Genomic DNA, 16,996 nt, shown 5'->3' on the forward strand with positions numbered 1-16,996 from the left:
GATTTCTATGTGTTTGTAGAAATGTTTTTTGTGTGTATATGTTTCTTGTGTTTTTGCATTTTAAATTGGATTTGTTTCCATTTAAATTGGCTTATTTAAGCTATGTAACGTAAGATCTTATTTGCTTTATTTTAGGCTATAGTAACTGGATTGCTAGTAATAGCTTTAGATTATTAATCTGATGCCATCTATTAATTAAATTAGGCAAGCATAGTAAATAGAGGAGAAATAGAAATTCATGATTGAGTTTAGTAAGGATAATACACATCAAACATTCAGAATTTCAAGGGTATTAATAATCAGTACTGAAAAATGAGAGGCTAAATTTCAAAGTACCATATGTACTCGAGTTTAAGCCACCCTGAATATCCAACGAGGCACCTAATTTTACCACAAACACTGCATGTAAAACGTGCTGAAAAACTCACCTTATACTAGAGTATATGCGGTAGTTAACAGAGAAGCAAGAGCCAGACCACGTGGGTTTGAAGCTAGCTCTACCTTCAGAGTAGGAGTCGTGGGACTCAGTCTGTGCTCACTCCCTAACCTGTAACATGGAGGTAGTCATCGCATCCATCCCATCAGATGACGAGCATCGGCTGTGCAAATACAGTCAATGCTCTTAAAGCAAAATTGGCTACATGGTAGGCCCTGGGTATGTATTTTTTTTGGGGGGGGGTGCCGAAACTCGGGAGTATGTATGTGTCTTTGCTACAATAAACAGGTCTCGATTTACATTGAAATTGCATCACATTAATTATAAAACAATTTTATCTTAATGACTTCCTGGCAAAGCAAAAATTTAACTCATGTTATAAAACACAAAGATAAGCTATAAACCCTTCCATAAACTGGGGGTCTGGAGGGAAGGGAAACACGGTAAGAATTGTGCCCCCTGCTGTATACGAGGTGCTTGATATATACATATTGGTTAATCTAAGATGTGCTTGATATTGAGCTTCTATGGTCTCTTCCCACATTGATGTTCCATCAATTCCTGGAGCCTTGGTTTTCACTAATATTTTCAGTACATCTTGGACTTATTCCTCTAGTGCCATTGGTTCTTGCTCATATGCTACCTCTTGACATGGTCGAATATTAAGTTCTTTTTAATACATTCTGTGTATTCTTTCCATCTTCTTTGGTGTTCCTTCACCATTCAATATTTTGTCCATATTATCTTTCAATATTACAACTCGTGGCTTGAACTTTTTCTTCAATTCTTTACGTTAAAAAAAAAACTGAGTATGTCCAGCCTGTATGATCACAAGGTGTTGTTGGGATCAGGTATCAGGCATCAAAGAACAAAAAAATCAAATCATTGTGAATGAGGGGGAATGTGGAGCAGAGACCCAGACCCAGAGCTCAGGCAACTGGACAGCCCTTTACATATGGGTCGTGGGGAGGAGATGGACCCGTCAGGGTGCAGTATAGCAATGATGAAACATACAACTTTCCTCTAGTACTTTAATGCTTCCTCCCCTGACTATCATGATCCCAATCCTACCTTACAAACCTGGCTAGACCAGAGGATGTACACTGATACAGATAGGAACTGGAAACACAGGGGATCCAGGACAGATAAACCCCTCAGGACCAATAATGAGAGTAATGATACCAGGAAGGTAAGGGGAAGGTGGGGAAACCAATCACAAGGATCTACATATAACTCCCTCCCTGGGGGATGGACAGCAGAAAAGTGGGTGAAGGGAGACATCAAGACAGTGTAAGACATGACAAAATAATAATTTATATATTATCAGGGGTTTGTGAGGGAGAGGAGTTGGGGAAGGAAGGGAAAAAATGAGCCTGATACCAAGGGCTCAAGTAGAAAGAAAATGTTTTGAGAATGATGATGGCAACAAGTGTACAAATGTGCTTGACACTGAACGTACATATGGATTGTGATAAAAATTGTATGAGCCCTCAATAAAATGATTTTTTAAAGAAAATAAATAAAAATTAAAGCATTTAGCTTAAAAACTGTACTTCTTTGTGGTTTTCTAACTCTAGGTCTTTATATATCTCATTATAGTGTCTGACTTTGTCTTCTCGAGGTCCCCTTTGAAATTTCCTTGCGTCTTTTAAATGGCTGATTGCTTTCTTCGTGTATGATGTTACTGATGTCTTCCCACAGCTCAACAGGTCCTCTGTCATTAGTGTTCAATGCATCAGTGTGTTCTTGCAATATTCTCAAAATTTGTGTGGGATAGACTCAAGGCTGTATTTTGGCTCCCATGCATTTACTTTCATTTTCTTCAACTTCAACTCACAGTCTGTCCCTGACCTGATAGTAGCTGCTAACATTGAGCTTCTCTATGGTCTCTTCCCACCGATGTATTCAATTTCATTTCTGTGTATTCTGCCTGGAGAAGTCCATGCATATAGTCACCTTTTGTGCTGTTGAGAAAAGTAGCTTGCTATGTGTTAGTCCGTGGTTTTGCGAAATTTTATCTTGCAGTCTCTAACATCATTTCTATCACCAAGACCATGTTTTCAAATATTGTACTTTCTTCTTTGTTTCTAACTCTTAAATTCCAATCACCAATGATTACTAATGTGGCTTGGTTGATCAAATCTAGGCAGAATATGATAAAATTCTTCAATCTCTTCATCACTAGCTTTAGTCCTTGGCGCATGAATTTGAATAATGGTTTAGTCTTTAGGCATCCTTCTCTGCAGGCAAACGCTATCCTGTCACAGACAGCATCATAGCTTAAGATAGATCTGAAATGTCCCTTTTGAAAATGAATGCAACCCCTTTCTTCGTGTTGGTCTTATTCCTGGCATAGTAAGCCGTATGACTTTCTGACTTAAAATGGCCAGTGCCAGTTCATTTCAGCTAACACCTTGAGCATCAATCTTTATGCGTTCCATTTCATTTTTAATAACTTTCAATTTACTCCATCTGCATCTTCACAGTTAACTCTACATAGAGAAGGCAGCACTTCCTCAGTCATATTTTGAGTGCCTTCTGACCTGCCGGATCTCTGACATGTTGTACTTGTGCTCATTAGGCTTTCAGTAACGGACAATGTTTCAATACCATCCATAGAGTTTTCAGTGCGAATTGCCTTCGGAGGTGAGCAGCCTATTTCTTCTTCGTCTGCATTCTGAGTCTAGAAGCTCTGCTGAAACATGTTCACTTGAGTGAGCCTGCTTGTATGTGAACCTCCAGTGACCTAGCTCTCAGTTTCACAGCAACACACTGGTTATTAGTCTAGTAACTGAAAACAAACCTGAATTCCTTTTTGAACAACAGAAAGGGCAGAAGGAGCAAAGAATAAAAGGAAAGAAGAGAGATGAGAAAGAAAGACATCTAAGAAAGTATTGAAACGCCTGATTGCTGTGTAGAATTAGACAGTTGGACTTTGCCAGTTCATATTATCCTCCACTTTGCAGCTTCCAATGTTCTCCCTCTGTCGCTGAAACATTTCTGGGTGGTTTGTGACTCAAGACTTAACTAGCAAAAACAAAACAAAACAGACTTAACTAGCTTCTCCAGTGTTGGCAGCCACCCTGGACAAATAGATGAAAACAGAAAAGATGGTGTCCAATTTGCATGTGATTTTTAAGTAGTAGTAAGAGTGTAGAGCACAAAGTATACACAGGAAAGCAGAGAGGGATTCCTCAGAACCTGTAAAAATGAGTTCTTAGCTTTATTTTTATTTAAACTTTAGGGATAAAGTGAGAAATGAGGTGATTTCAGGACAGGTACAGTAAAAAAGGAAAAATTGAGTGTGTTTTTCTAAGAAACGCATACTAGAAAAGAAAGATCAAGCTAATAGCAATGTGGTTAATAATCATTTTATTTCCAAGATAAATTTTTGAGTAAAGTGGGTGTATGAATCATGTTTTTAAAATAACAGATTGCTTAAGAAATATTTATAGAAAAAGAAGCAGGCAGTGAAAATGGTAAGGCATTTAAGTAAAAATAGGTAAAAATGTTCTAGGTTATTTTTCTGTTATTTGTTATAATACTAACATTTCTCCTTTATGTCAGGTTTTTGAGGGTCATTCAGATTTTATTAATGGTTTGGTGTTTGAACCCAAAGAAGGCCAAGAAATTGCCAGTGTGAGTGATGACCATACCTGTAGGTATGTTATGTTACAACCACATTTTTCAATTTCCATTTCATTTGAATGAAGCTTATGTTTTGTAAAGGACAGGAAATGTAACTTACATAAACACCACAACATGTTGTAAAGGAGGCATATTTATTTAAATATGTGTGAGGTATAACACAAACATGATTTTCAAAGCCTATAAGCTATGTTCTCATATTAGTAAATGGAAACTTCCATGGCAAATTCCTGGGTTTCTTTCTGCCTCTGTCTCGAGGTCTGCTTGTTTGTGAAAGGTAAATCTGCGTTGGATTAAATTCTCCGGTACTGGACAAGGTCAAGAGGATAATTAGAAACAGTTGCCATATATTAAGAGGTTACTTCACAATCCTGCATGATGTTAGTGTTTGATCATGAACATAAGATAGATACAGAAGGACAAGATGAAAAGCAAGAATTAAGAGGTAGAAAGGAGCTGGGGGGAAAACAAATTTAAAGAAAGAAAGAAGCTGGGGAGTGAGGAGTGAATGAATCAGTCATTAGATGAATATAGGTTCCTTCCTTGGCAATAAAAGTATTGTGACCCCCAAACCACACTCCTCTGATCCTGTTGCATTGTTGTAACGTGTGATAAAACTGTCAGATCATCAGCATTTGTTAGCACTTGTGCTCTTAGAAAGCCATTAAATCGTGTGCTTTCACATGGAAGTAAAACTGTTAACTGCCCTTTGATTATACTGCTGAGATAGCTTACCCTTTTTTTAGAGTTTTAGATTCATGGACCGTTTTTTCTATTTACCATCTATTAAAATTTTCATATCAGAGGCAGGAAAGGTTTACAGGATATTAAGATCCTTGTGTGTTGAGAATTCTTACCTTTGAAAGGGCCCCCAGATACTCTGAGACCAAGTTTGTATGGAGACCCTCCCTTGCTAATTCCTGGGTGTAAATGGGACCATTGTTATGGTAAAGGCAGAGTGTGGTTGACGAGTGCCATAGAAACAGCTGGGATTCACAGTGCCATCCTGTGCCCTTCTTACAATTGTTGTTTTTGAGCCCAGTGTTGCAGCTACTGTGTCAATCCATCTTATTCAGGCTCCTCCTCTTTTTCACTGGTGCTGTACTTCACAACGCATATGACTGGCAGTAAGTGAGACTGTCTTGCCACCTTCACTTCCAAGGAACATTGGCTGTACTTCTTCAAAGACATAATTCAAAGAGATAATTCTTCTGGCAGTCTGTGGTACTTTCAGTATTACTTGCCAACACAATAATCAAAATACATAAATTCTGCAATCCTCTTTTTCATTATCCAATTTTCACATCTGGGGGTGAATGAAAATAGCTTGGCGAGGATCACGCCTTGTTCTTCAAAGTGATAGCTTTACAATTCATCACGTTAAGGAGGTCTTGTACCATAGATTTGCCCAGTGCAGTACATTATTTGAATTCTTAAATGCTGCTTTCATGAACATTGAGTATGGATCCAAGTAAAATGAAATTCTTGACAACTTCAGTCTTTTCTCCATTTATCTTGATGTTCTCTAATGGTCCAGTTGTGAGGATTTTTGTGGGGGTTTTTTATATTTAGCTATAATGTATTCTGAACGTTGTCATTTTTTATCTTCATCAGAAATTCCTGTTGGCTTTCGGCAAGCAATGTTGTTATTTCACAATATCACAAATTGTTAATTAACTCTTCCTCCAGTCCTAACGTCGCTTTCTTCTTATACCTCAGCATATAGAAGAATCAATCTCTCTTTTTCTGTCTCCAAAAGTTTGATCAGATCACTAGAAACAAACAATGGCATTTGGGTTCCCTAAACATGAACGTTCCTAATCAGAGTAACTTAGAATAATTAAATCTGAAAGGAGGGAATCCGTGTCTGTGCAACGCATGTAATAGCTTCCATATAATGAACCAGTTAGACCATAAGTTGCCCAGGGTGGGCTATCTATACATTTTCTTCAGGTAGACTGAAATTTTTGTAGATTATTAAAGTTCTCCAAACACTTTGACAGTTGATACAGAGTTGCCAAATGGTTATCTCAAGTAAAAATGTTAAAGTTTAGTAGTTTCTACGAATACTATTATTTTATAAAAGAAAGGCCATAGTTACTCTAAAACATAGGAACTCATTAACTTCAGAGTAAATCCTGTGAATAAATTTAACTTAGAGAAAATTCAGTACTCTAATATCTCATTTTGCTAGACTGTTGATGATATTGCCTAGTGGATATATAATCTCCCTCCTAGAATGAGAAAAATTCCCCATCTCTTTGCCATTGAACCTGTACAATGTAATGTTAGTAAACGTGAACTATACAGTATAATAAAGAATATTTTAAATAAATAAATAGATTTTGTTGTGATGCACTCATTATTGCATTGGTCTCAAACCAAACCCATCGTATCTCTAAGATATGCCTATAAAGACACCATCCTCATAGCAGTTACTGCATAATGTGGACAGAGGAGATGGCCATTTCCATCCCATGAATCACAACTCTAGCCATACTAAAGTCAGGCCACCCATAGACTGGGTCTCCATGTTGGTGGAAGAGGAAACATCAAATTTGAAACAATGGATGTGTTACAGTAGGAATGTTTTTTATGTATAGAAGTAAAACAAGGCCAGAGATCAGCAATAAAATAGAAAATTTCAACATTATAAATCACCACAGACATGTTTAGAACATGCCAGTATTGGTAAGATATACTTCTCAAGTATGCAAGGAACATCCTCTATAATTGGCCACTGTTAGGCCACAAAAGTCTCAATACTTTGAAAGAGAATACAATACTAAGTATTTTTGTCTGACCTTAATGGAATAAAACTAGAAATCAATAACAGGAGAAAAACTATAAATCTACAGTATGTGGAAATTAAATAACTTGCCCTTTAAAAACCAATGAATCAAAAAAGAAATCACAGAAGAAATTAGAAAATGTGGCAGATACAGACTAACGCTAAAACCACTGGAATACAGTAAAGGCAGAGGTTAGAGGGAAATGTATAGTATACCTTCATTTAAAAAGAAGACAGACCAACAAAAAAAGGACAGATCTTAAATCAGTAGCCAAACTATATGTCTTAAGGAACTTGAAAAAGAAATGCAAATTAAAGCTTACAGAAGAAAAAATTAAATAAAGATTAGCCCAGAGATAGATAAAATAAAGAAAATTAGTGAAACCAAAGGTGATTCTTTGAAAAGATCAGGAAAATTAACAAACTTTAACTAAAAAGACTCAAAGAATGCTCAGAAATGTAAAATTAGAAATTAAAGTAGGGAAATCACTACTGAATTATGGAAGTTAAAAAGGATTATAAGAGAATACTGTGAATTATACACCAACAAATTAGATAACCTAGATGAAACGGATAAATTTCTAAAAACATGCAAACTACCAAAACTGGCATGAGAATAAATAGATATTTTGGATAGATCTATAACAAGTGAAAATTTGAATTAGGAATCAAATGCCCCCAAGCAAAGAAAAGCCAGACCCAGATAGCCTCACCGGTGAATTTTGCCAAATGTTTTTTAAAATAATTAACATCAATTCTTCTCATATACTTCAAAAAAAATAGAATAGGTGAGCTATGTCATAAATCATTCCTTGAGGCTTACAGTAGTACCCTAGTACTATAAAGCCAGACTAAGATGTCACAAGAAAACCATAGACCAATATCTCTTAAAACACAAATATAAAATAACCCTTCGCCCTCTCCCCCTCCCTCCCCCCCAGAAAAGCCCTCACTGCCATAGAGTGGATGCCCCCGCCAGTCTCCAAGACTAACAGCTTTACGGCAGTAGAAAACCTTCCATGGAGCGGCTGGTGGTTTCTAAGTAGTGTGTGTAGTAAAAACTGGAAAATTCTTAGAAACAGCATTAGAGGTGAATCTTCATCACCTTTGACTTGACAGTGGTTTCTTAGATATGATACAAGTACGCACATACTCATAAAAGATATATTATGTCAGAACTTAAAACTTTGTCCCTCAGTAAATACTATTAAGAAAGCTGGAAAGATAACTTACAGAGTAGAAGCAAACGTGCAAATCTTAAATCTGATCAGGTCCTTATTTCTAAAATATATAAAGTCCTGTACAACTGAATAAGAATAAGCAATGTACACTCAGGACGTGGTCTCAAGGGACACCCGCATCTTATGGCCTAGCCTAGGTCACAAAGACAGTCTCATGCATCCCATTCTGATGTTCCTAAGGCTCCTGAGCAGCGATGTAAGATGCAGTTACTTGTCTTTCCTAACCAGAGGGGAGAGGAGTGAAGAAGGCAAATCAATCATTTAGTCGAATGCCCTATGTGAACATCAGTTTCCATGACCCTAAGACCAGACCATTTAATCCAAATGGTTTGAATGACCGCATTTTCCCCACTGCTTAGTTCAGAAAGTAAAAAGAGATAGGACAAAGGGAAACCACAAGTCCAGAGAGGAAGGGACATAAGTATGGTTACATTGTGAGCATTGCAATCAATGGCCTAAAACAAAAGTGCATGAATTGTCGAATGGAAACCGGATTTGCTCTGTAAACCTTCACTCAAATCACAATTGAAAAGGAAAAGACACAGCATTATGAGTCCAAAACTCCAAATAAAAACCATGTTAAGATGCCACTTAGCACTCGTTAGAATAATACGCACACACACAAAGACGTGATGGCAATGCGGAGGAACCGGGGCCCTCCTACTTTAAAGGTGGGGATGGGAAATGGTGTCCTTGGCGTGCACAATGGTTTGGCAGTTCCTTAAGAGTTAAAGATAGAATTATCATATGACCCATCCTCAGTATATACCCCCGCACACCTTGCAGCATGATTCACAGCAAGCAAAGTTACAAACTATCCAAACCCCCCTCCAGCGATAGTCATTCAACAAAATGTGAGATGTCCATAAATGGAATCCATCTACAGGATTGAAGCATTGACACGGGCTAAACACGGTTGAACCTGGAAAGCAATACTCTAAATGAAAGAAGCCAAGTTCAAATGATTGCCCATGATTCTTTTGACATGAAATATCCAAACTGAGCAAAACCAGACAGACAGAAAGCAGGTTGTGATTGTGATTGGATCAGTGGAGGAGGATGGGGTGACTACTCAGTGGGTATGAGATTTCCATTTGAGGTAACGAAGTGTTCTGGCGCCAGATAGTGATGGCAGTTACATAACACTGTAAATGTACTACATGCCACTGAATTGTGTACTTTAACAATAAATGGTGAATGTTTTTTTTTTTACATTTTATTAGGGGCTCATGCAACTCATCACAATCCATACGTATACATACATCAATTGTGTAAAGCACATCTGTACATTCTTTGCCTTAATCATTTTCAAAGCATTTGCTCTCCACTTAAGCCCTTTGCATCAGGTCCTCTTTTTTTTTTTGAATGTTAATTTTTTAAGGGCTAATAAACTGTCAGGTGTAAAATATTTTGGTTTAACAATATCTCATTGTTACAAATTTTTACCAAAGAAACTATTAACACAGAAGCAGACCTACAATACTTATTGTTCCTTATAAGAAGGGCTAAAGGAATTTTTTTCTCTGGCCCAGTCACAATTTAAAAAGTAAATTCCGTTTACCGAATATTTTCTTGTTTTCTAGGCTTGCGTTTGGCACTTTAGAGAGAAACACGATAGTAGAGTCAATTAGCAGATTTGTGGCTCTACGGAAGCCATTTCAAAACAACATAGCACCTGAACAGATTGAAGAGATGTGTGCATTTTAATGAAAATTGCCAAATGCTAAATAAAGTTAGTTCTGATTTATACCAGTATGTAAGTTTGACTACTAAATAAAATCTCTGATTCTTCTAGAATTTTCAAATTGCTCATCTGTTTATCTTATTTTTAAAAATAAGTATAGATAAATTGATGTGCCTACTATGTGCCACTTTGTCCCAAGTCCTTTGGACATGTCATGTGGAACCAGTTTCTGAAGAAGGGTGTCATGCTTGGTAAGCTATCGATGATCGGTAAAAGTAGAGGAAGACCCTCAACCAGGTGGATGCACCAGGAGCTGCAACAATGGGCTCCAATGTACATGGTGAGGGTAGTACAGGACCATGTAGTGTTCTGTTCTGCTGTAGGTAGGGTCTCATGAGTCAGAAGCGCATGGAGACCACTTAACAAGAGCAGTGCTGTATGCCAGGCACTGTGCTAGTAACTATAATCTTCCGTTTATTTTTAAGCCTGTGAACAACATTCTCAGAACCGTTTGGGGCTTCTCTGGGAATGACAAAGATATTTTCCTAAAGTAGACTTCGATATTAATAAGTAAATATAAGTAAGAATTTTATGAAGCACCTTACTATATGCTAAATACAGGCGCTAGGATTCTAACAAATTTACTGGAAAAGCACAGTTCCGTCGTTAGCAGTAGCCTAGGTGTTGAAACCAGTGACTTAGATAATAACAGTGTGTCACCAAGCACTATCAAACATGGTACATACTATGGGTGTCCATACACAAACAGGAAACTATAGATATTCATGTGTGCTTACAGTAGCCTCTCATGGTTACAGAGCAGTTTGGTGACAAGGATTACTGTCCTGCATTGGTTTGTACTTTCAAGGCCCTTAAAGAAGCCCTAGTCTTTGTGTATTATTGAACAAATATAGCATATTAAGTAGAATCATGTGTCGTGTAGATTTATTTTGAAAGTATGATTAATATTTGATACTGATTAAGGTCTAATAAAATTCATAAAGCTGTATCTTTAGATGTCACCATCTTCTGCTCTTGAAGAATTTATAATTTTTAAAGCTACTTTTCCCAAAACACCCTAGCACTTCTTACAATGAAGGTGTCCTGGTCTGTCTTCAAACCTGGTTACCAGGTTACTTTGGGAACAAAAGGAAAGGGAGGTCCAAGACACTTAAGTAGGTCTGAGAATCCTAAGTGACACAAGTTTTGAGTGCTGCTGAGAATCGGGGTTCTCTAGAAGAGATAAAAAATTATTCTGAAGTAGAGTACTTCAGCCTTTTCACCATGAAAGTATTTTGCCGGCCATACTACCTTAGAACTCACCACAAGACCTGGAAGAGGACACGTGTGGCGTGTGCTTAGTGACCGGGCAGGTGAGAGGAGGAATGCAACTATGTAGCTGTCACCACATCTTTATAAAAATGGTGCAGTTAACAAGAAACATAATTGACAGGAGATGTGTTTAAGAAAGGAATTTTTCAAGCAAATCATGTTTAATATCCATTCGGCATCATGGTCTGTTCTGTTTCCTTTATCGTCCCTCTATATCTCCATCATACATACATACATGTATATACATACTTTATGCATACACATACATACACAGGAAACTGTTTGTTTGTAATTATAGCCTGGCATCATCAAATATAATCACATTTATGTAGAAAGAAATTTATTCTCCTACAAAAGAAGGTAAAAATAGTGTTTATGTATTTAATGGGTTAAATTTACTGTTTAAAAAAACTTACTAATACAGAACATTTCATTCCTGGTCATTGCCAAATAACAATGTTCTTGTATATTAGAAACAGTACCATTCTGTAAGAACAAGTCCGATCAAATATTTATTAAGCACATTTAGTATGGCCAACATTCAGTGCTTGCGGGACACGGAAGACACGGTGCTCACTATAACTCCAGGGAATATCACAAGTAAGCCCTTTGCCACCTCCTGTTCCCTTGGAATCCTTCTAAATGATTAGATGAAAATTTATGGTGAGAGAAAATTGGCTTCCAGCAACCAAGGAATTTTGAGTTTAAAATGAAAATAAGTGGCATAGAATATGCCGTCGGCATTGTCTATAAAAGATGAGCCATCAGTAGTTGTCATGTACTAGCTGCGGAGATTTTGTTTAAAGGATTGGAGAAGAGTGGGGTCTCAGAGCTAGAGAATGGCGTGGGTTGCTGTTTTTAGGATTATAACTAAATCGCTGGGTGAGGAGATAGTAAATTACCTGAGAAATTCACTAAGCCAATAAGTTAGCTTTTTGTTTGGGTTTGTTTATTATAAGAGGAAGAACAATGTAAATTGAATTTTCTATTTACCACATTACTGGTTAAGGCTTTGTTCTCAGTATTATCTGTTTATGTACTCTGGAGAGTCTACTGGCCCATCATTCAGGTAGAGTCTGTCCCCTTCCCCCGCCCAGCTTTTCTGCAATCGCAAGATCTGTGCCCTAGCTAAAACTTGCCCTTCAGGGAAACCAAAAGAGGAAGGAGACTGAGAACCTTCTCAAGGTAGGCTTAAATTGCAGCTACAAAGTAAAATGAAAAATACATCTATCGCCTATTATAATATCAAAATTAAATAATAATGAGGTGCCCTGCTGTTTATCCTTTCAATTCCCTCTAATGTCTTCCTAACGTTTTAAATTAAGATAAGTTATGGGATCATTCTTACAGGAGCTTTAAGGATGGGATAAAACTGATACTTTGTTTTGTTTGGTCATGCTGTGTAGATAAGGATTCTATATCTTCTGAGGATTGTCCAAAACATTTTACTAAAACCTCTTGATTTTGTTTTCAGGCCTATTTTGATTTTAATGAGGTAGAAATTAATCTTCTAAAACTTGATATGATTGTGTACTGGTGATGACACTCAGTATTCAACTCTTGGTTTTCTTATGTGTCCTTGTAAATAAAATACAAAACTAGTACTTAATAAGGTTTGTTGCCATGTCCATTTTTGTAGTAAATTAAGCTTGCTTTTTGTGGCCCTCATGTGGTTGTAGTAAGTGAAGTATATAAATGAGAACCATATCCAAAAACATTTTTCAGGTTTATTTTAAGGAGAATTTTCCTTCATTTCTAGCTTTTTAATATTTAGCACATAGAAAAATCATAAGTTGTATTTTTCTTGGAAATAATGTAATGCTAATATTTTCTTGAGTAGTATTACTGATGTTTGTGTTAAGTTAAAGTCTTTTTACTCTGAATTCCTTGAAGATGAAATCATTCCATATGATCTGTTTGAAAACTACCAGATGGTATTTGTTTGCAGTTGGGCGTTTAATTTTGGGTTTATTTTTAAATGTGACAAAAGTTCTCACAATTCCCATCTTTCAAAAATCTTACCTATGTGTATGAGTTTTAAAAGATGTTAATAAGTCTCCTCTAGAGTGACCTCAGAGTTTCTCACTACGGTGATAAATTCGTAATTTCTGTTGAATGTTACCATTTAAAAAAATTAAAATGAGATTTAGTATTAGAAAATCAACATGTTCCACCACAAAAATAAAATGAAGGGAAAGAAATACATGACCGTATCAATCAATGCAGAAAAGGCATTTGATAAATCCAATACCTTTTCCTGATTAAAAAAACACAAACAAAAACCTTTAAACAAAATAGGAATAGAGGGAAACTCCTCAACATAATTAAGGTCATATGCACAAAACCAGCAGCCAACATTATTCTCAGCAGAGAGATGGAAAAGCGTTCTCCTTGACCACAGGAACCCGACAGGATGCTCATTTTCACCACTCTTGTTCAATATTGTATTAGAAGTTCTAACCAGGGCAAAATGTCAAAGATGGAAAATAAAAAGCATCCAGATTGGTGAGGGAAAAGTAAAACTCTGTTTACAGATGATGTGATCCTATACATAGATGGTGCCAGTGATTCTACAGGAAAGCTACTGGAACTGATAGACTGATTGAGCAACATGACAGGATACAAGATCATCCAACAAAAATCCGTTGGATTCCTCTGTATCATAGATTCCCAAACTTATTTGGCCTGCCACCCTTCTTTCAGGATCCCCCCCCCACCCCTAAAAAAAAAAAAAGCATTCAGCACTCTTCCCCATCCTGGGAAGTGTAGGTAAAGTGTAGGTATCAACTTTTGCAGCCCCTCGGGATCATCCCAGTGTCCCACAAAGGGAAGTATCGCCTACTTTGGGAAACACTACTGTACACTAACAACGAGAATACTGAACATCCTTTGATGGCCACCAGAAGGGAAAGAGGGAAAATCAATAACTGAACAGTTAACACATGCTAACTCGAGAGAAGGGAAAGGCAGTAGACAATGGGGGGGGAGGGGGGGTCAGCACAACATTGACCCAGTTCAGTAAAGGAAGAACTGAGAACGACACGAAGAATGATGGGCAACAATGATAAATAGTGGAGCATGTGAAGGTCAAAGTTAACCTCACCAATCATCCATAACCAAACACTCGGAGTGACTTAGTTACTGAATTGAGGGCTTAGGATGACAGTGTGGGAAGAACTGTAGGTCAGTTGGCATAGCATAATCCATAAGACGAGCTATGCCTTGACTAGTAGCAATACGGTTTTAAAGCTGTGAGCAGCCAGCTAAGTACAGCCATTCGTAGTATCCTGTCTGCAGTGAAGAGAAATCATTAGTCCAAGAGTCTAATGAGCCACCCAACTACTGCCTCCGTGGTAGAGTTGGAATATTAGTGTTACACTTGAAGCAGGTCACTGCCTCTCCTCCTCCACTCCCACCCTTCCACCCAAACAAACGCACATACACAGATGATGAAGCTAGGAATATGCAATTATCTCACATTTTTACTCTTTACTCGCAAGTCATTCAAACTTCTAGTAATCTATTTCTTTATGAATAATACCACTACTGTATGATAAGATTACCACCAATTAGTCTCAAGTATTTAAAAAAGTAAAATCAGAACTAGTGTAATCTTCTAATATATTTGAAACAGCGACAAATACTGAAAGGCACTTTTATAAAATTCATGACTCAAGCTATCATGCCATTTTTTTTCTTGTTTAAATCATTTTGGGGGGGCTCGTACAACTCTTATCACCATCCATATATACATCCATTGTGTCAAGCACATTTATACATTTGTTACCATCATCATTCTCAAAACGTTTTCTTTATACTTGAGCCCTTGATATAAGCTTCTTATTTTCCCCTTTCCTCCCCGCTCCCCCTCACGAACCTTTGATAATTTATAAATTATGATTTTGTCATGTCTTACACAGGCTGACATCTCCCTTCGCCCACATTTTTGTTGTCTGTCCCCCAGGGAGGGGCTTATCTGTAGATCCTTGTGATCGGTTCCCCATTTCTCTCCCACCTTCCCTTACCCTCCTCGTATTGCTACTCACATTATTGGTCCTGAGGGGTTTATCTGTCCTGGATTCCCTGTATTTTCAGTTCCTATTTGTACCAGTGTGCATCCTCTGGTCTAACCAGATTTGTGAGGTAGAATTGGGATCATGATAGTGAGGGAGGAGGAAGCATTTAAAAACTAGAGGAAAGTTGTGTATTTCATCATCACTACACTTATCTCCTCCCCGTGACCCTTCTGTAAGGGGATGTCCAGTGGCCTATAGATGGGCTTTGGTTCTCCATTCTACACTCCCCCTCATTCACAACGATACGATTTTTTGTTCTTTGATGCCTTATAACTGATCCCTTGGACACCTCGTGAGCGCAAAGGCTGGTGTGCTTCTTCCATGTGGGCTTTGTTGCTTCTCAGCTCCATGGTTGCTTGTTTGTCTTAAAGCCTTAAAGACCTCAGGCACTGTATCTTTTGATTGCTGGGCACCATCAGTTTTCTTCACCACATTTGCTTATGTACTCACTTTGTCTTCAATGATCGTGTAGGGAAGGTGAGCACCATGGAATTCATGCAGTTTTTTTTTTATTTTTAACAATTTATTGGGGCTGATACAATTCTTTTCACAGTTCATACATATACATACATCAATTGTATAAAGCACATCTGTACAGTCTTTGCCCTAATCATTTTTTCTCTTTTGTTCTTTTACATTTTATTAGGGACTCAAACAACTCTTACCACAATCCATACATATACATACATCAATTGTATAAAGCACATCCATACATTCCCTGCCCCAATCATTCTCAAGGCATTTGCTCTCCACTTAAGCCCCTTGCATCAGGTCCTCTTTTTTTTTTCCCCCTCCCTTCCCATTCCCCCCTCCCTCATATGCCCTTGGTAATTTATACATCGTTATTTTGTCATATCTTGCCCTATCCGGAGTCTCCCTTCCCCCCCTTCTCTGCTGTCCCTCTCCCAGGGAAGAGGTCACATGTGGATCCTTGTAATCAGTTCCCCCTTTCCAACCCACTCACCCTCCACTCTCCCAGCATCGTCCCTCACACCCTTGGTCCTGAAGGTATCATCCACCCTGGATTCCCTGTACCTCCAACCCTCATATGTACCAGTGTACAGCCTCTGTCCTATCCAGCCCTGCAAGGTAGAATTCGGATCATGGTAGTTGGGGGGAGGAAGCATCCAGGATCTGGGGGAAAGCTGTGTTCTTCATCGATACTACCTCACACCCTAATTAACCCATCTCCTCTCCTAAACCCCTCTATGAGGGGATCTCCATTGGCCGACACTTGGGCCTTGGGTCTCCACTCTGCACTTCCCCCTTCATTTAATATGATATATATATACATATATACACATACATATATACATATGCACATATATACACATACATACACACACTTATATCTTTTTTTTGCATGATGCCTTATACCTGGTCCCTTGGGCACCTCGTGATCGCACTGGCCGGTGTGCTTCTTCCATGTGGGCTTATTTGCTTCTGAGCTAGATGGCCGCTTGTTCACCTTCAAGCCTTTAAGACCCCAGACACTATCTCTTTTGATACCCGGGCACCATCAGCTTTCTTCACCACATTTGCTTATGCACCCATTTGTCTTCAGCGATCCTATCATGGAGGTGTGCAGTCAATGATATGATTTTTTGTTCTTTGATGCCTGGTAACTGATCCCTTTGGGACCACTCGATCACACAGGCTGGTGTGTTCTTCCATGTGGACTTTGTTGCTTCTGAGTTAGATGGCCGCTTGTTTATCTTCAAGCCTTTAAGACCCCAGTCACTATCTCTTTTGATAGCCGGGCACCATCAGCTTTCTTCACCACATTTA

The 16,996-nt window shown here is 38.1% G+C and overlaps 1 protein-coding gene across 2 annotated transcripts in view; it reads left to right on the forward strand.

Annotated features, from left to right (window-relative positions):
- Positions 1-16,996, forward strand: part of NUP37 (nucleoporin 37) — a 47,119-nt gene that overhangs the window by 15,203 nt on the left and 14,920 nt on the right. For both annotated transcript variants that reach the window (XM_075551092.1, XM_075551093.1), the window contains exon 5: positions 4,004-4,098. In XM_075551092.1, coding sequence (XP_075407207.1) covers positions 4,004-4,098 — 95 coding nt within the window. The remainder of the gene's footprint in view (positions 1-4,003; positions 4,099-16,996) is intronic.

Source organism: Tenrec ecaudatus, chromosome 6 (assembly GCF_050624435.1).
Source record: "Tenrec ecaudatus isolate mTenEca1 chromosome 6, mTenEca1.hap1, whole genome shotgun sequence".
Lineage (NCBI taxonomy): Eukaryota > Metazoa > Chordata > Mammalia > Afrosoricida > Tenrecidae > Tenrec > Tenrec ecaudatus.